This window comes from Capricornis sumatraensis, chromosome 9, assembly GCF_032405125.1.
Source record: "Capricornis sumatraensis isolate serow.1 chromosome 9, serow.2, whole genome shotgun sequence".
NCBI lineage: Eukaryota > Metazoa > Chordata > Mammalia > Artiodactyla > Bovidae > Capricornis > Capricornis sumatraensis.
In genome coordinates this window covers 45941320-45961778 of record NC_091077.1, presented here as the reverse complement: position 1 = coordinate 45961778, position 20459 = coordinate 45941320, and the positions used below count along the sequence as shown (strand labels likewise).

At 45.0% G+C, this 20459-nt stretch overlaps 1 protein-coding gene across 1 annotated transcript; it reads right to left on the bottom strand.

Annotated features, from left to right (window-relative positions):
• Positions 1–617: 617 nt before the first annotated feature.
• Positions 618–16285, bottom strand: TXNDC15 (thioredoxin domain containing 15). The gene is made up of 5 exons (XM_068980735.1): positions 16167–16285; positions 10182–10669; positions 7572–7735; positions 3326–3456; positions 618–1803 (listed from the first exon to the last, which is right to left on the bottom strand). The coding sequence occupies exons 1-5, from the start codon at positions 16231–16233 to the stop codon at positions 1607–1609; spliced, it is 1047 nt and encodes a 348-aa protein (XP_068836836.1). The 5' UTR covers positions 16234–16285; the 3' UTR covers positions 618–1606.
• Positions 16286–20459: the final 4174 nt, after the last annotated feature.

The window sequence follows — 20459 nt, the reverse complement described above, 5'->3', positions numbered from 1 at the left end:
ATCAAGAGGACAGGTTAGGTAAGTAATGCTGAATCTATTCAAAGGCCTATATTATAGCCATGGTTAGGGACACTATTACCAACAGTGAAATATTTATCTTTGTTAAGCAAAAGAAGGGAGAAAAAGAAGCAATATCATGGCTACAAGTATGGGAAACGTAAGAGAAAGACTGGAATGTTATGCATATGATGGTTGCCTGGGCCACAGAATCAAGGCAGGACAGGGCTCCAGCCCACATAGAGGCTCTGGAGAATGCTTAAGTTCGAAGCTGGGTTCCACCACTGGAAGTATATAATGAACAGCAAGTTATTTAGGGCCTCACTTACTCATTTTCCAGTGGAGTCAACCTCAGAGGGCCACTGTACAGGATAAAGGAAATGGTGTATGTCAAGCACTTAAAGCAATACATGGCATACATAGTAATATTCAAACATTATTATACATTATTATAAGAGATGGAATAATTAGAGGGCTTTTTTTCCTTAAATATTGTAAATACAGATACACATATGAAGGTTCAAATCCTAGATGCATCAGCATACTATGTATATAACCTAGTTAAGTTATTCAACCTCAATATGGCAGTTTAGGCTCCTGTGTGAAATGGAAATAATAATGGTACTTTTCTGAGCTACGGTCCCCTCCTGCCAGGGACTACCCCAGCCACAGCTGTCCATAGCGTGACACATACATTGTAAACCCCTATCGAATGTTACACTATGGGAAGGAGGCTCATCTAACGTTCTATCTAAACTCGGGAAATGATTAGTATAATAGTAGTTTATTATTATGTAGTCAGCTGTCATGTCTGAATTTCAGGGATCTTTTAGAAACAGCCTTTCGAAAAGTTCATGTAAATTACATGTTGTCTCTTTTCTACATGTGTCCTAAACTAGACCATAATCAACTGTGGGCAACAACAGTACTTTGTATTTCTTTCAGCTCTCATTAAACCTAGCAGAAGGCCAAGAACATTTTAAGTCAGTTAATGCATGCTATTAACATCTGCCTTACCCAGAAACAACTTCTTAAACCACTTTTCAGATCCTTTCAGTGAAATCAGAGGTCACAAACACCACAGTATCCAACTCTTTATTTTCCCATCAGCTGCTACTTATAAGGTCACACCTATTGATCCTAATTATTCTTCCCATAGAAGAACATTTTCCTGCTTACTGATTCTGGGAGAGAAAAGACAAATGAACAGAAAATCAGCTTTCTTAGATGTATACAAGAAATCAACAGTTTTCTATATCTACAATCTGAAAGTCTTTTTTTCTGCCTAAGCAAGCATACTGTCACTCTGTTCATTACTCCACCAGAATACATCTTCACGTCAAACTGGATTAGTCCCTTAAAATGTTCAAGCAGTAAAAACAAGAATGGTGAATTCTACTGAATATGTTTGCATTTGCTTATTATAGGACTAGTTAAAACATCAGTTTATAGTTTTTTTTACACATTCAACAGTTTAGCAAACACATGATTCCTTCAATCTGACTAAAGTTGTAAGCCAACACTTCACTGGAGAAAATACACAAAATTGCAGCATTAGTCTTTGAACTGAAGGACTGAAATTCTTCCCAACTCTCCTTTGAGTCTATCACTACTCCGCATGTTCCTGCTCTTGTCCCGGAATCAGCCACCGAATACTCTCGGTTCGAATGGTAGCGTACATAATAAAACTGATTAAAAAGAATAAGGAAAATACAAGCAACCAGTCCACACTTTTTATCAGAGTGCTGGGAAGAGGGCCTATTTGGTCAGCTTGAGTTACCACCACATTTTTCTTGGCTTCTATACCTGAAAGAGAAATCAGTTTTGTTTCAAATGAGATAGAAAACATTCCCACTACAGATTTTTCTTAAGTATTCTGCATGGCATGCAAAATGATATGTAGTCTTAAACGGCACAGCTAGTATACCTGGGATGGGCTTCACTTGCCTGTCAGTGTAATTTGTAACTTGCCCTTCTCTCCACCACATCAAAGGAGCAGGAATCCATTCAGCGGTTCAAAGCTAAAACCCTAGACTTTCAGTGAACTCACCAGGAGGGTCTGTGTCGGTGCACTGTCGGAGGTGTCTTTTGTTCTCTTTCAAGACCAAAGTTCAACAGCTTAGTAAAGCTATTCTCAGCAGTCTACAGAATGCTGTCACAGGGGGAGTAATGCTAAATTCAAAATGTTTTAAAATAATTTACTGAAAGAATTGTTAGAGCAACTAACCAACACTGGGAGCAGTGATTACCAAAGTGATTACATAGATTCCACTTGTGTTCTAAGTTTCGTGAGAGCCCTGAACAAATTGGCTCCCCTTCTCCATATCAATCTAAACGACAAGCAGGGATCCTTTACAAGACTTGGAATAACTCAATACCTGGTAGGTAGTTACTCCCATAAGGTAATTCAGCTCTCTGTTCTTCTGTGTTAGATCTAAGTAACTACATACAGCTAAGAATACATGGAAGGTATGTTATAATTTTTATTTACTTCCAATGAATATATTTCAGGAAAAAGTGGGTGCTCATAACTGAGGCCTTAAAGCTTTTGAGGAATGAACTTTTCCAATGAAGGAAATTTTATCAGTATTCAGTACTCAGACTTGTACAGGAGAAAAATAAGGGCCTGTGTTTCAGCAAATATTAAGGAATTAAAATAGCATCTACACATGAATTAATAAATAGAACTCCGTACAACAACAAAAATGAAAAAAGCACAACCATACACAATAATGCAGATGAATCCCACAGACACAATGGTGAGTAAAACCAGTCAGACACGTACGAATCCATACTGTATGTCTGCATTAATACAAAGCTCAAAAACAAGGAATGCTATACTATGATAGTAGGAGGGAAGATGGTGCTTATCCTTGGGGAGAACAGGAGTGATAGTGCAGAAAGGGGGCTGGTAAGGTTCTCTTTCTGAATCTGAGTACTGGTTACTCAAGGTGTTCGCTTTGTGAAAATTCATCACTAGTCACAGGCACTAGTGACTGATGCATATTTCTGTGTAAATATTACACTTAAATGAATAATGTATATAAAAAGGTATCTATAGGTGTATGGCATGTGAATGTTATCTCAATAAAGCTGTTACATTTTTCAAAGCTATCTATAATCATATTAATATTACCTAATCATGTTAAGCTTGCCACTGATTGACACACATTTAACAGGACCACGACATTTCATCAGAAAAGAAGTTTTACACTCCAAAGCCAATCTTGAATCCTTCACTTAAGGGTAATAGCTGATCAAAAGTCACAGAAGGCATATTCCTCCAGCAATAAAATGTTGTCTTCTACAGCATATTATTTCTACATACCTGTCTGGTTAAAAATGAAGATTTTCAGCGTTTCCAATGTTCGGTCTGTATGATTAAATCTAGCCATCGGTTTAGCCCCTTGAAATAACAAAATGTTTGGAACAGCCACAGTGCCAAACCTTGTAGAAAGGCTACAAGAGAGAAAACCTGAATTAACAGTGGGCTTCCTCACACAATTACGATTTCAGAATGGATGGAAATACATCAGAAAGGATCAGTTTCCCGTGACCTGTGGAGGCTTCTGACACTGAAATAAATAGGCTGTGGTTGTCTCTGACTGCCTTCCTCGTGGGTCATGGTTGGGGGCATTCCCGTTCTGCTCTCTGACTTGCTTTCTATTACAACGTGGAGCTTCCCGTGACACAATTATTCCACTACTTTTGTTTCTAACAGCCAAAACAGATCAGACCAGGAAATTCTAATGCATGGACAAATTACACTGTGTCAATTTACTTGACAGAAGAAACTTCAAATTCCCCAGAATGCTCATTTCCATCCCTCATAAAAGATTCAAGTTATGGATAAGCAGTTAGGTTGGTGAGTCGGTGCAAAGGAATCTACAATCTAACAAACACACCAGGAAGCTCACAATTAAGGCGGGACAGTTCAGAAGTAACATGGCCTGAGCGGTACTGTTTCAACTTTTACAGAATAGCGAGCAGTGGTGTAAGTCAAAATGCTCGGGGTTCAAGCCTCAGTTCCGCCACTGAATCAGCTGTGTGACCTTTGGGCAAATTATTTAACATTTCTAAGCCTCAGTTACCCCCACTAATAAAATGGTAATACTGGATAATCAGGATTTTTTTCTTTTGCAAACATGCTGTAACATAAATATTAACTGTAAGGTCGGACCCCGCGGGCCATGATGGGCCGCCCCTCCTCTCCCTCCCGCCGGCGAGAAGGTCCCTAACGAAGGATCCTCCCAGATCCCGGGGACCAATGACAGCACACTTCGCCAGTTGCCATGACGAGCCGCCGCTCCTCTCCCCCGCCGCAGAAGTCCCTAACGGAGAGATCCCGGGGACCAATGACAGCACACTTCACCGCTAAAGCCACCCCGCCCCAGCCGCATAGAAAGACCTATCAGCCCGCGACGAACCGGCAACCTATCCAAACCCCCATCCACTAAACCCTGGCATCCCTCGCAGGGTGCATATATAAACAAACTTCTAACACGGCCCGCGCGCGGACTTCCTCGACCTGCCCCGTTCGGGTCCGGGAACCCCACCGGGGAGCGCTTCGCCATTAAAGCCTGCTAGATATTCTTTTGGTGTACCTGGTCGTCTTTTACCTAACATTAACGTATGAGGCAAATACATGCCCCACAATACAATAAGACAGAGTATCCCCTATTCTCCATAACTGAGGCTCCATACCAGGCACTGAGAAGGATGCACAGAGATGCTGCTGCTGCTAAGTCGCTTCAGTCGTGTCTGACTCTGTGACCCCATAGACAGCAGCCCACCAGGCTTCCCTGTCCCTGGGATTCTCCAGGCAAGAACACTGGAGTGGGCTGCGATTTCCTTCTCCAATGCATGAAGGTGAAAAGAGAAAGTGAAGTCGGTCAGTAGCGTCTGACTCTTAGCGACCCCATGGACTGTAGCCTATCAGGCTCCTCCGTCCATGGGATTTTCCAGGCGAGAGTACTGGAGTGGGGTGCCAACGCCTTCTGATGAAGAAGCAACAAAAGGGATGATAAAAGCCTGCAGGGAATTGAGGATAGCATGGAGGCTGGTGTCAGATCCATAAGCAAAGAGTGCTGAGCATGTGCTGGGAGCTAGCCCTGCTGACTAGGGGGCCAGTGCAGGGCCCGGTCAAAGCTGGACAGTGACTTCAAATGTTCTTCCAATCAGTCTGTAACCTTGGGCCAGGCCACTGAGATCTTTCCCTGAAGCCTTTGTGGGAAATACTAATTTGTGGGGCAGTTTCTTTCTTCATAAACAATTTCAGGTAAACATTATCCACACTGGAAATCAGGGCCTCATTTTCATCACCAACTTGACTATGTTCCAAACTTCACAAATTTATTCATACACAACCACTATGTGACCTAAGAAGTAGCAACTGACTTACAGCAGGAGAGAAGGACATGGTTTATTACCTCAGACAGAGTCACAGGGAAAATATTTAACATCTGCACTAAGTTATTTGTAACTTATCTTACTGGACATTCAGAAAAAACAAAACCCCACTGAACACTGTGAAAGACTACAAAACAAAGGTAAATGTATATCAAAGTCCTAAAATAATTCATCAAATTTACTGAATGTCTACCAAGAACATGCATTCAAGAATAAATATAAGCAAGAAGAATGAGGGCAAGAAGGAAAGAATTTTTTTTAAAAAAAGGACTTCTCTGATGGTACAGAGGATTAGAATCTATCTGCCAATGCAGGGGACACAGGTTCGATCCCTGGTCCAGGAGGATATCACAGCCAGTCAAATTGCCAACATCCGCTAGATCGTGGAAAAAGTAAGAGAGTTCCAGAAAAACATATATTTCTGCTTTATTGACTATGCCAAAGCCTTTGACTGTGTGGATCACAATAAACTGTGGAAAATTCTGAAAGATATGGGAATACCAGACCACCTAACCTGCCTCTTGAGAAATCTGTATGCAGGCCAGGAAGCAACAGTTAGAACTGGACATGGAACAACAGACTGGTTCCAAAGAGGAAAAGGAGTACGTCAAGGCTGTGTATTGTCACCTTGCTTATTTAACTTCTATGCAGAGTACATCATGAGAAACGCTGGACTGGAAGAAACACAAGCTGGAATCAAGATTGCTGGGAGAAATATCAATAACCTCAGATATGCAGATGACACCACCCTTATGGCAGAAAGTGAAGAGGAACTAAAAAGCCTCTTGATGAGAGTCAAAGAGGAGAGTGAAAAAGTTAGCTTAAAGCTCAACGTTCAGAAAATGAAGATCATGGCATCCGGTCCCATTACTTCACGGGATATAGATGGGGAAACAGTGGAAACAGTGTCAGACTTTATTTTTTGGGGCTCCAAAATCACTGCAGATGGTGATTGCAGCCATGAAATTAAAAGACGCTTACTCCTTGGAAGAAAAGTTATGACCAACCTAGATAGCATATTCAAGAGCAGAGACATTACTTTGCCAACTAAGGTCCGTCTAGTCAAGGCTATGGTTTTTGCAGTAGTCATGTATGGATGTGAGAGTTGGACTGTGAAGAAGGCTGAGTGCCGAAGAATTGATGCTTTTGAACTGTGGTGTTGGAGAAGACTCTTGAGAGTCCCTTGGACTGCAAGGAGATCCAACCAATCCATTCTGAAGGAGATCAGCCCTGGGATTTCTTTGGAAGGAATGATGCTAAAGCTGAAACTCCAGTACTTGGGCCACCTCATGCGAAGAGTTGACTCATTGGAAAAGACTCTGATCTGGGAGGGATTGGGGGCAGGAGGAGAAGGGGACGACAGAGGATGAGATGGCTGGATGGCATCACAGACTCGATGGACGTGAGTCTGAGTGAACCCCGGGAGATGGTGATGAACAGGGAGGCCTGGCGTGCTGTGATTCACGGGGTCGCAAAGAGTCGGACACGACTGAGCAACTGAACTGAACTGAACTGAAGCAATAAAGCCCATGCGCCACAACTACTAAGCCAAGTACCACAACTACTAAAGCCCGGGCGCCTTGAGGCAATGCTCTGAAATAAGGGAAACCACTGCAATGAGAAGCCCACACATGGCAACGAAAAGTAGTCCAGGCTCACCACAGCTAGAGAAGGCTCACCACAGCTAGAGAAAGCCCACGCATAGCAACAAAGACTCAGTGCAACCAAAACAAATAAAAAGAATAAAAAAGAAAGAAATCCTTAGCAGACATAAAACAGGGGTCCCAAGAGTTAGGCTGTTAGGTTGGGGACCTACGCTGCAGGTGAAAGTCACACAGGAAGAACGTACTTAGGATGCTAATTTTGCTAATTCAATCTGGCCAGGACCCTAACATATCCTCTGCCCCCTCCCCTGCCATCAGGCAGAGCCATCTTTAAATTCCACCAGAGGAAGAACTGTCTTTCTTCTTAAGGAGCCTCCAGAAAGCCTCCCTCAGGAATGTGCCAATCCTCACTGTTCACACTGTCTCTCCTTCCCTCAATTCCATCTCAAAGCTCAGGCTCAAGACGGCCTCCTCTGCTCCTAACTTAACTGATTACGACCCCCAAGTAACTGTAACCATCGTCCAATGGGATGAGACATAAACCCCACTGAGGGAAGATACCTGCTGTGCTGAGATGCATCCAGTGCCAAAAAGTGAAGAGCTGGAAACGCGCGGGGCAGAGAATTAAAATGAGGGGCCAGACTGGCAGAAAATCGGCACCAAGGGGTGTAAAACAGGACTAGAGTGCAGTCACTACCGTTTGGGTTGAGAAAATCCATAAGGTCCTGTGGCAAAAGAAACAGAAAGTGTTAAAGCCAGCAGTAAAGGATGGGTACTTCTGCTGGAAGGATACTCAAGGGCAGGAAGCACCACTGACGCCAGGGTGAGGAGGTGGGGGCGGGGACAGCAGTGTAGCACCCGAAGAACCTTCTGGGGTGGACCCATATGGATCCACGGACCAGCAGAAAAGCAGCATCAAATGCCACATCACCAGCTTTCCTCCAAGGTTTTCCTTTTTTAATATACATATTAATAAAGGATAGTTCATCTATAATCTTGTGTTAATTTCTGCTGTACAGCAAAGTGATTCAGTTATACATACATATATTCTTTTTCATATTCTTTTCCATTGTGGTTTATCACAGGATATTGAATATAACTCCCTGTGCTATACAGTAGGACCTTGCTGTTTATCCATCCTATATGTAATGGCTTGTCCATCCTATATCTGTTAATCCCACACTCCCAATCCGCTCCTTCCCCACTGCCTCCCCTTGGCAACCACAGGTGTGTTCTCTGTGCGTCTGTTTCTGTTTTGTAGATAGGTTCATTTGTGTTGCATTTTAGAGTCCATTTTTAAGTGATATCATATAGTATTTGTCTTTGTCCTTCACTTAGTATGATAATCTCTAGTCCCATCCACGTTGCTGCGAATGACATTATTTTTCTCCTTTTTACGACTGATTAATATTCGTGTGTGTGTGTGTGTGTGTGTGTGTGAGTGTGTGTGTGTGCGCGCGCCACATCTTCTTTATCCACTCCTCTGTCAATGGACATTTAGGTTGTTTCCACATCTTGGCTATTGTAAACAGTGCTGCTATAAACACAAAGGTGCGTGTCCCTTTTGTTTGTTTTTGGTCACGCAGTGTGGCAAGTGGGACCTTAGTTCCCCAACCAGGGATCAAATACCCATACCCACCCCCTGCTGTGGAAGCACAGTCTTTACCAGTGGACCGCCAGGGAAGCCCCAGCATATGTCTATTTGAGTTGTGGTTCTGTCTGAATGTATGCCCAGGAGTAGGGTTGCTGGATCATATGGCAACTCTAATTTTAATCTGATGAGGAACCTCCATACTGTTTTCTAGAGTGGCTGCACCAACTTACATTCCCACTAAGAGTGGAGGAGGGTTCTTCCTCTAAGCTTTCTTAATATTACTATAGAGCAATTTTAATATTTTTCATAATTCTTCAATTCATACACTAAGTACTCACAGGGTACAAGCTAATGTCCCAACCTTAGAACTGTGCATCTCACACAATCAAACAGAATCATTAAAGTACTGTGGTCTCAGGCCCAAGCTATAATCTCAGCAGATCCAAGTCTATACTAAGCAGTCAGCTCCATGTATTTGGCCAAACGTTACTTCAGTCTGAGGGTGGATCATCCCTGCCACCACGCTAACTCTGACCACTCAAAGTGCTTTCTCCTGTGTACGCATGGAACAGCCACACGACAGTTCACACAGCTGAGGCCCAGCATTCACCAGGCACCGAGGGCAGGGTGTGACACCTGCCTTGGAAGGGAGCTCAACGTACTGTATGTACCCCAATTTAAAATCAGCAATCACATGGAACTTCCCTGGTGGTCCAGGGGCTAAGACCCTGAAGTCCCAGTGCAGGGGGCACAGGTTCGGTCCCAGGTCAGGGAACTAGATCCCACACGCCACAACTAAGAGTTCACATGCTGCAACGAACAACCCTACAGCCAAGACTGAAGGCCCCTCGTGCTGCAGCCAATGCCCAGCGCAGCCAAATTAGCAACTATTTCTTAAATAATGATAAAATAAGCAACCACAGTTCTCACAGCTAGGATTCTTTTCTTATATAAGCAGCCTGAATTCAGTCTGCTCTCTGGCTTTAACAATCTGACAGAAAACATTAGTCAGAATCCTGGTATTCTCTTTAGAATCACCATTTATCCAACTAGCTGGAAAGCACGGCTGGCCTGGACAAGTGTGTCGGCTCTCAGTCCAGAGTAAACACTAGGTTCATACTCTCTGGAGGGAAAAAAAAAAAAACTTTCCATCAATATAACAAACTTCTCAGGGACATGACTGGTCCAAGCAATGGTACATTACAATTTTAGTAATTCAGATATCTCATTTTTATGTCTCCATAACAAATACCTCACTGAGAAGAAAAGTGCTATGATTCTGATACCAAGCACCTCCCTGTCCACTGGGATTTTTATCATGAGTCTTGGTGGTGAGATTACCCCAAGGATGACTAGGTTTAGGCCACCTAAAAAGCATAGTCAACACTAGTTATATCTCCTCCTTTCCCTACATATATCACAAAAAGTCAAGTGAATTTTCACTAATGCAGCCACTAAATGCTACCCCACTTACAATATGATGAAGATTATGACTCTGCATGTGAAAGATGACAGAGTATTAAATCATAAAAGCAATGTGCAGAAAAGGAGGAAAGTACTAAATAATTTTTTCTTACCTGTGACATATTCAAAATTTTCAGAGTGAAATTTTCTAATCCTGTCACATTTCTCTCCTCACAGTTGACCTTCGGGGATTTCAGACTTTCGGTGGCGTTGGCGTCCTCAGTTGGGGCGGGGTCGGATTCCGCCACGTCGGGCTCAGTGTAGTACTCCTCTTCTCTCTCCGAGAAACTTGCTCCAGCTCTGTCCAGGGAGAAGAGGCTCTCCCGGAGGTTGCACCTCGAGTCCTCCTCCCCTCTGGCCCCGCAGGTGCCACTGCTGGACTCTGGGCTCAGCTTGTCCTCGGCTTCCCCAGGAATCACCGACAACATCACCATGTGGTTGCCGTCAGCATCCAGCCCCAGCACTGCCTCCGTCTCTTCTGCAGACAGGTCCTGGCCCACTGGGTCAGGGGAAGGCACCTCCTCACTCATGTACACAGCCCCCACCTGGAATGGGTAAGCAGGCTGCTCCTCTGACCATAAGTGACTTCTTTTCTCTGCAACTAAAACATGCCAGCGTGTTCACAGTCATATTTGACTTCAAAATAAGTGAATTCTGAAAAATTTCCCCTCCAGAGTAAAAAGTTACATTCCCGTTAAACTATCAGAGAGCCACCCATCATTCTCCAGGTCATGAAGACGATCACAAGGGGGTACCAGATCAATGAATGCCCAGAAGTGCACAAACACACAGCTTCCCATGAAACCTGCAGCCTGCCATGTGGATCACAAGCAAAAACATTCCGCTCCAGACATCCAATTAGGAAAGTACAGTACAAACGCTTTAACAATTTAATTGGTTTGATGAGACTATCCCAGAAAATAATGATGGCTTTATGGGAAGATTCTCCAGTGGTCATGTACAGGTGTGAGAGTTGGACCGTAAGAAGGCAGAATGCCAAGAATTGATGCCTTTGAATTGTGGTGCTGGAGAAGACTCCTGAAAGTCCCTTGGACAGGAAGGAGATCAAATCAGTCTTAAGAGAGATCAACCCTGAATATTCACTGGAAGGACTGATGCTAAAGCTGAAGCTCCAGTATTCTGGTCATCTGATGTACACAGATGACTCATTGGAAAAGTCCCTGATGCTGGGTAAGATTGAGGGCATAAGGAGAAGAGGGTGTCAGAGGATGAGATGGCTGGACAGCATCACAGATGCAGTGGACGTGAACTTCAGCAAACTCCAGGAGGTAGTGAGGGACAGGGAGGCCTCATGTGCTGCAGTCCATGGGGTCGCAAAGAGTCAGACACAGCTGGGCAATGAATACAGAAGATTCTACTGTGGCAAAGCATCTTTGCACCCATTACATCAGCTCTGAGACACGGATGGGATGAAGGTTACCAAGTCAGCTTAACAGATGACTGACCTGCAGTACAAGAGGTTCAGCGTGATGCGCAATGGCACAAAGCAGTAAGCAACAGGAGCGAAGTCTTGCGGCTACTGCTCCAGAGCGGGCCTTACCTCCCTGCAAGATACCTCAGAGGGCTGCCAGGCCACACTACCTGAGGAACACCGCTACCTCTAGCAGCAGCTCCTCCTGGGGGGGCCTCCACCACTGGCCTCTGCTTTCCTGTCTGCTGCCCTTGGGCTACAGCCCACAGGAGTGCTTAAAGAGGTGCCCAGCAGAGCTGGCACAGCAGCCAGAAGAGGAGGCTTTCCTCTCACTCTGGAGCCACTAGATGGGGCTTGAGCCAAAGGTTTGGGTAAGGGAGGAGTCCGAGGCAGTCTCACACATCCATACAGGGGGCTCCACTCACTTCTGTAATAATAGCTCCTGCCCTCCACCTCTCATGACCTCAACAACAGCCACCAGACTCTGGGTAAGGAATGAGTGCAGCTGCACCCGGACGAGTCCACCATATGGCTAGGGAGCCAGCAGCTGTGGAAGGAGTCCTGCATGCAAAAGAGCGTGTCTACCAGAGTGTGAGTGACCAACTGGCTTCAAAGCTGGGGAGGGGTCTGGGAGCTTCCTAAGGCATGCACGCTTGTATAATGTCTCAAAGAACATTTCCACAGATGTCTGCAGACTCATTTGGCAATTCAAAAACACTCTCCGGGAATTCGTTTCAGGCTAAGTGGAAAAACAGAAACCAGATTTACTCTCCCTCCTGAAACAACCCCCAAAACAGCCAAATATGTTCAACAGCTTCAGGAGACTGAGACAGGGAAGGACAGTGATCACTGAAAACACAGCAAAACAGACGAGAAGAGCCCTACAACAGCAGCAGCTTACTGCCTGAGGGAGTTCCTGCCTTGACTCAGTCGAGATGGAGGGTCCAGAAAGACTAAGAAAGCCAGAGTCTGCACAACAGAACCCTGGAGATGGGAGAGCTGCAGAAAGAGCACTCCGGTCATCTGTGGAGGGGCCTCCAGAGTGTACTGGTCAGCATATGCATGTAAGTAAACTATGCAAAACCAGGGAAAGAACCACTCAAAAGGATTAGAGATAACAATTACCCAATATCCACAGAGAGCTGGGAATAGGACCTGTCCCCACCACTACACTGGAAAACCTCATAAGCCACAGAGCCCTGGGAAGAGTGCACAAAGGGGACTTGCTTTGGTGCGTGCATGTTGAGTTGTCAAGTTGTGGCCAGCTCTTTTCGACTTCATGGACTGCAGTCCACCAGGTTCCTCTATCCATGGAATTTTCCAGGCAAGCATACTGGAATGGTTGCCATTTCCTCCTTCAGGGGATCTTCCTGACCCAGGGATCGAACCCACATCTCCTGCATTGGCAGGCGGATTAGCAGGGTCCAATTAACCCTAAAGTAAAGACAGCTCTGCTCTCATCTAGCAAACCTGAAAAGTAAGAATCAAACTGTGTTCAAATAACTGGATATCTGAACAAAGCTCAAGAGTATTTATAAGAACACTAAAATACCTAGCACTCAACAAACTAAAAATTTACATCTGGCATCCAGTCGAAAATTACCAGGCGTGCAAAGAAGCAGGGAAATTCTCCTCGTTATTCATAATGAGAATAATCAAACCTGACCCAGAACTTGCACGGTTGTCAGAATTATTAGACAAGGCTATTAAAACAGCAACAACTGCATTACATGTTTAGAAAGTAGATGCAGAGAACACAAGATATTAAAAAAAAAAAGAGAGATCAAAATGTAAGTCAAAACCACAATGAAATATCACCTCATACACATTAGACTGGCTATTATCAAAAAGACAAGAAATGACAAATGTTGACAAAGGTGTGGGCAAAGGGGAGCCCTTATGCACTATCAATAGGAATGTAAATTGGTGCAGCCTCTATGGAAAACAGTATGGAGGTTCCTCAAAAAATAAAACATAGAGCTACCATGTGATTCAGCAATTCCACTTCTGGGTATTGATCCAAAGAAAACAGAAACACTCAAGAAGATACATGCACCCCCATGTTCACTGCAGCGTTATTTACAAAAGCCAAGACAGGAAAGCAATCAATGGACCAATGGATAAAGAAAATGTGATATATACATCATACATACTAACATGAATATGTTAATATCACATTAATAATATATTAATGTGATATTATATGTGTGTATATATATCACATTGTTCAGCCATTAAAAAAAAGGAAATCTTGCCATTTGCAATAACATGGATGGACCTCCTTGAGGGGCATTATGCTAAGTAAAATAAATCAGAGAAAAACAAATACTGTATGATCTTTCTTATATGTGGAATCTATCAATGTATAAACATACACAATTCTTTCTGAAAATCTAGCTCTGAAAAGGAAAAGAGCGAGCAGGTAGTTGTTACGGGCAGGTAGGGGGCTAAGGGACAGGATTTGGTTGTTAGGACATAAGGTAAAGCGTCTGTCTGCAATGCAGGAGACCCAGGTTCGATCCCTGGATTGGGAAGATCCCCTGAAGAAGGAAATGGCAGCCCACTCCAGTATTTTTGCCTGGAAAATCCCATGAACAGCAGAGCCTGGTAGGCTACTGTCCATGGGGTTGCAAAGAGTCGAACACGACTGTGCAACTTCACAAGGACATAAAACTGATGGGAAAACAGGTAAGCAGGGAGAGATGACAGGTTAGATACAGCAGAGTACAGGGTTTGGGAAGCAAGGCAGGTCCTGACAGAAGTGGGTCAAGCACTATTTTGACTATGACCTAGGGAAGGGCTTGGGTGCCTGGACAGGGAGTTCTGCCAAGATGGTGGGGATGGCAGTCTTTCTGTAGCCCTGGGTTGATAAATGTGTACTACATGTATAATCAGAAGTCAAACTCAACGTGATTACTGGATTGTTCTTAAGATGAGAGCAGGAGATGAAGCCAGAAAGGCTAAAAGTCTGGAGAAGAACAAAAGATGGCAGACTGGGGAGCCAACCCCACTCTCAAATGCACCAGCTCTGTAGAGATCTGCTCTCTGAACCTAACCAACATTCCAGGTCCCCTAAAGCCAATGGAGAATGCCAACATCCTGAAAGAATCTCCAGAGAAAAAAATCAGGGCACAAAATAGAATCTGGTGCTCCTGATCGCCTTCATGTACAACTAGATAGATTTCCCTTACAGAAAATCAAAAGGAAGTCTGAGTGATGCAAAGAGTTAGAATTTTGAGTCAGAATAAGAGAAGACAGAAACCGTCATGCGATGTCTCTCCCCAAAGTCATCATAGGCTTTGGATTTGTTTTGAGTACTTTTTCTTTTCCTTTTTTTCTCCTTTATAACCTTCAGGACACTGGAAATACCCAGTGAACTCTCCACCGATGTAACTGTATAGACTCTGCTGCTGCTGGCGGTATGGTTATACAATTTTTGTGATAAGAAAACAAGTTCTTTTGAATAAAAATAACCAATGATGCTCAAAAAGCGCTAAGGATACTGCCTGGCATTCAATGAGTGTTTGCATTACTTTTCATAACTCAGCAAGCCGGCTGCCTTGCCTCTTTCCAGGACATTGTTGCAAAAGGAAAGACCTGCATACTTCTGATCCATGAGCGCTAAGTCGCTTCAGTTGTGGCCTACTCTTTCCGACCCCATGGACTGTAGCCCGCCAGACTCCTCTGTCCATGGGATTCTCCAGGCAAGAATACTGGGGTAGATTGCCATGCCCTCCTCCAGGGGATCTTCCCCACCCAGGGATCGAACCTGCATCTCTTCTGTCTCCTGCATTGGCAGGCGGGTTCTTTAGCACTAGCATTACCTGGGAAGCCCGCGTATTCCTGGTTAAGTTCTGAATAACAAGCAAGGTCAAAGGGTCTGGACTTTAACAGAGCTGTGAGGAGTGGGGAGAAAGAACAATGAGAGTAAGTCCCAGCCACGCCTCCAGGTGGCTGCCTTCCTCCACAGAGGAGGACCTAAGAGCATGATCTGGCAAGCAGCGGGTTACCCGGGGTGTCTGCTGTGTTGTTCCCATCTAACCTTCACACAGGCACCTGAGCAAGAATGACCTTCTTAAGAAAGTGGTCCAGCAGGGTGCAAAGTGAATCGTGGGCTTTGCAGTGAGAGATACAGGCTCTGCCAATTACCAGAAGCACAAATGTAGGCAGATTACTTAGCCTCTCTGAGCTCAGCATCTTCACCAGTAAAACAGGGATACTCAGAACATATCTCGGTGGGAAGACAAAAGGAGAAAATGATAGAAGGTACTATGCACAGTTCCTGGCTCCTACTAAGGGCACGGTTGTTGATCAGTCTCTCTAAGTCGTGTCCGACTCTTTGCGACACGGTACAGGTCGGCTACTCGTTATGATTATCATTAATAATAAAGTGCTCAGCACATGCGGGTACGCCTCAGTAAGCGCTAATACACGGTCGGGGCATCCCGCCCCAGAGCCTCCCACCCCGGACCGCGAGCCGGGACCACCGGAGGAAAGAGGTCGGGACAACGCGGAGAGGGGCGCTCTAGAGGGCGCCAGGGAGAGGCGAGGCGCGCAGATCGGGGCCTTCGCGCAGATAAAAGAGCGTCGCCCAGGTAGACCGCCTTGCCGGTCATTTCACGCACAGCCTCCCGCGCCGCCGCTCACGGCCCCAACCTGTACTCACTCTCCTCGGCGCAGGCAGGAGACCCCAGCACCCACAGCAGAACCTGCCACCAGCCTAGGAGCCGCATGGTGCGGGGCGGGCCCCGGCCCGTACACCCAGGCCGAAGGGCAACAGGCGCACAGCGGCGCGAGTCGCGCTCCCCGGCGGAGGAAGGCTGGGGGAGGAGAGGCCGGGAGCGCGGGCGCGGTCCCGCGCCGCCATCTTGGCAGCTGGCAGCCACCGAGGGCGCCATCTTGGAGTCGGGCGGCCGGCTCTGGCTCCTGGGCTCTTACTTGCGCCGTGGGGCTCCGGGCTGTTTTCCAAATTGCCTGACCCTGGTGCGGCCTGGCGGCTGGCGGCACACCCTGCGCCCCTGCCCAGCACTTCCTTCTCGGGCCAGAAAGGCCCAGAAGCCTCCTGTTGGAGCGTTCATGGAGGTTCAGATCTCCAGCTATCCTTCCCAGGTTGCCAGATAAAACACAGGATGTCTATTTAAAAATTTCACATAAACAACGAATGATTTTTCTCACTGTAAGAGACCAACCAATGCTAGGCTGCCCTAGTTTTGCTATAGTACATTTTCTAGTGGGACCAGAAGGATCTGGGACAATGGACAACATGGGTGGAAGAGCCCACATTTGTAAACTAGATCACTACAGTCATCATTTGGAATAACAACCTTACCCCCAACAGTGTAGTAGCAAAGATTTTCTTTAATTTCTTGTCTCCCGTAACCTTGGGCTTCCCTGATGGCTCAGGGGTAAAGAATCCACCTGCCAATGCAGGAGACTCCAGTTCCATCCCCACTTCAGGGAGATCCCATGGAGAAGGGCAGAGCAACCCACTCCAGTATTCTTGACTGCGAATGCCTATGAAACAGAGGAGCCAGGAGGGCTATAGTCATGGGGTGGCAAAGAGTAGGATAGACTTAGCAACTAACAACAACATACCGTCCTTACTGGATCTGAAGGGGCGTGACAAGCCACTGGGACAGAGGATTAAAAGAATTTAGGATTAATGAACAGGAGGCTGATTTGGCTCATCCACACACTCTTTCCTCTTTATTATGTCCTATTTCCCTCTCTGTGTTTGTGTTTTGGCTGTTTGTTTGGACACATGCACTTCCAGATGTTAGACTTGTTTTACAATAAATGCTATCTCTAATGACAACTCAATATATACAGCCAACAGAACAGAATGTATATTTGACTGTCTCTCCACCAGGTGGCACATGCACTTACTGAGAGTTTAAAACATTCAGGTTTAAAACAGGTTTTACTTTCATTTCCTACGAGGTAAAAAAGTTGACATCATCCTCTTTGGCTGAACTCTATGCACCAACACCATACATCCTGGGGATTGTTTACACAAGAGGCTGATAATATTTGGAATTGTTGGGACTTCCCTTGTGGTCCACTGGCTAAAACTCCAGGCTCCTGATGCAGGGAGCCCAGGTTCAATCCCTTATCAGGGAACTACATCCTACATGCCACAACTAGGACCCGATGCAGCCAAGTAAATATTTTTAAAAGAAAGGAGAAATTGTTACTCACAGCTGCACACCTGCACTCAGTGTTTTGTGTAGGGTAAGGGAGTTAGAGAAGGCGAGGTTCGGAAAAAACGAGACCGGCACTTTACAGGAACAGATCAGATCACCTTTAATAAGGGGAGAAGGGGCAGTAGTCAGATTAGTGAGCTGCCGCACTAACCCAAGAAAAGAGTAAGTATATATAGGCATATATGTGGAAATCTACTGTCTTAAGGGGGCCTGTTTGTCTCCAAGGTTGTTCAGAGTAGTTATCTCTTAAACAGCTAGGGCAAGGAATTCTGGAGATGGCCAGAGGCTGGACGGGCTGGGAGCTGGGTATAATCTACCTTAATGCCCAATTTTTTTTCTTTGGGTGAGAGAGTTCTTTGTTTTGCATAGAATGGTAGGGAGGACCCAGAGGGGAGTTTTAACTCCAGGCTATTTTGAGCCATGTAACTTTCCTTCACTTTGTACCCCTTAATATGTGCTTAGTCACTCCGTCATTTCCAACTCATTGCGACCCCATGGATGATAGCCCGCCAGGCTCCTCTGTCCATGGGGGTACTCCAGGCAAGAATACGGGAGTGAGTTGCCATGCCCACCTCCAGGGGATCTTCACCACTCAGGGATTGAACCCAGGTCTCCCACATTGCAAGCGGATTCTTTACCATCTGAGTCACCAGGGAAGCCCGTCCTCCTTGATGAGTTTGTCTAAATTATTTTAGTCTGGTGAGTCATGAGGACCTCTTTCTCTCTCCGCCCCCACCCCCTCTTTCATCAGCAGACAAGTATTTGCTTTCATTTAGATAACCAGGAAGAAGACTGAGCCCCAAAGAATTGATGCTTTCGAACTGTGGTGCTGGAGAAGACTCTTGAGAATCCCTTGTACTGCAAGATCAAACCAGTCAATCCTAAAGGAAAGGACTGATGATTAAGTTGAAGCTCCAGTATTTTGGCCATCTGATGTGAAGAGCCAACTTACTGGAAAAGACCCTGATGTTGGGAATGATTGAGGGCAGAAGGAGAAGGGGAGACAGACAGACAGTTGGAAGGCATCATCAATTCAATGGACGTGAGTTTGAGCAAACTCCAGCAGATAGTGAAGGACAGAAAAGCCTGGTGTGCTGCAGTCCATGGGGTCACAAAGAGTTGCTTACGAGTTAGCAACTGAACAAGATCACTGTGGCAAAATGAATTTTCTAAAGATTGCCACAAAAATATTCCCCATCCCACATGCTGTTGTGCAAAGCAATTTTTTCACTGCCCATCAATTTTTGCTGTTGTTTAGTTGCTAAGTCATGTCTGACTCTTTTGCAACCTCACAGACTGAAGCCCACCAGGATCCTCTGTCCATGGGATTTCCCAGACAAGAATACTGGAGTGGGTTGCCATTTCCTTCTGCAGGGGATCTTCCTGATCCACGGATTGGACCCACATCTCCTACAGTGGCAGGTGGGTTCTTTACCACTGAGCCACCAGGGAAACCCACCTCATCAACAGGTAGAACCTAATTCCCTCCCCTTGAATCTGTGTGGGCTTGTGATTCACATATAACCAAGAGAATGTGGCAGTTTATGAAATGATCCTGTATGACTTCTGAGGCTACACAACTTTATCCTTTTTAGCTGGAAGCTTTCACAGGCAAACCTGAGCCACTGAGTAAGTAGACGGACTGTCCTGAGGCTGCTGTGCTCTGAGGAAGTTCAAGGTAGCTTGCATACAGAAGCCGTGACACTTCATGAAGAGAGATGCCTGCCACCACCAGCTGATCCCAGCCCTACTCTGTTCCAGCTTTGGCCAAAGTCACTAAGTTTTGGTGATTTTTTTTTTTTTTGGCCGCACTGTGCAGCATACAGGATCTTAGTTCCCTAACCGGGCATGGAATCCGCACCCCCTGCAATGGAAGCAGGTAACCCTAATCATGGAACCACCAGGGAAGTTCCTGGGTGATTTTTTAAAATAGGATAGATAATTGGATGTTATTTTATAATGTAATACCTTTCATCTGATGAGAATATTTAATTAATAAATCAGTACTTTGGGCATGTATTCACATAGTTATTCTTCCAAGCTCCTTTTCTGCTTTATTATTTTGATGTTGTATTTTGATGGACTTAAGATGACCCAATGTACTCATTATTATTTCATCAATACTGGATATTCTTTGCAGTTATAACAAAAGGAGATTAAACTGAGCTCCTTCAATAATTAAGTAGCCTCCCAAGATATACAAGAGAGTTATGTCCTGAAGCACAGGTTAGATTAGGCAATGTATATTACTTAAGGAAACTCTTTAAAAAGAGGGGGAAAAAAAGGACTTGCCTGGTGCTCCAGTGGCTAACACTCCCCAGTCCCAAGGCAGAAGACCCAGGTTCCATCCCTGGTCAGGAAAATAGATCCTACATGCTGCAACTAAGAGTTCAAAACTAAAGATCCCTCATACAGTGACTGAAAGATCCCTCTTGCAGCAACAAAGACCCAACACAGCCCAATATATATTTATTTAATATATATTTATATATATACATATGTATGTGTGTGTGTGTGTGTGTGTGTGTGTGTATATATATTTGTTTTAATCACAGTTTCTTTTTCCCCATTTATCTACTCAGGGCACATACCCTAAGTTTCATTCCTAATCAAAATCATGCTTTACTTTGTTGTACATGAAATGCTGCCTGGCAGGATCACAAGTATAAACTCAACTATAAAACTAGAAGACCTCACATTTCTGACCTGGCTACTAAGCCCTTGGCATTTATGATTTTACTCAGAAGGCTTTCTCC

Coding starts and splice junctions, on each gene's coding strand:
- TXNDC15 (XM_068980735.1), bottom strand. CDS start 16,233: ATGCGGCTCCTAGGCTGGTGGCAGGTTCTGCTGTGGGTGCTGGGGTCT. Junction 10,670..16,166: donor TCCTGCCTGCGCCGAGGAGA/GTGAGTACAGGT, acceptor GGCATGTTTTAG/TTGCAGAGAAAAGAAGTCAC. Junction 1,804..3,325: donor CTTCATTTTTAACCAGACAG/GTATGTAGAAAT, acceptor TTTCTCTTTCAG/GTATAGAAGCCAAGAAAAAT.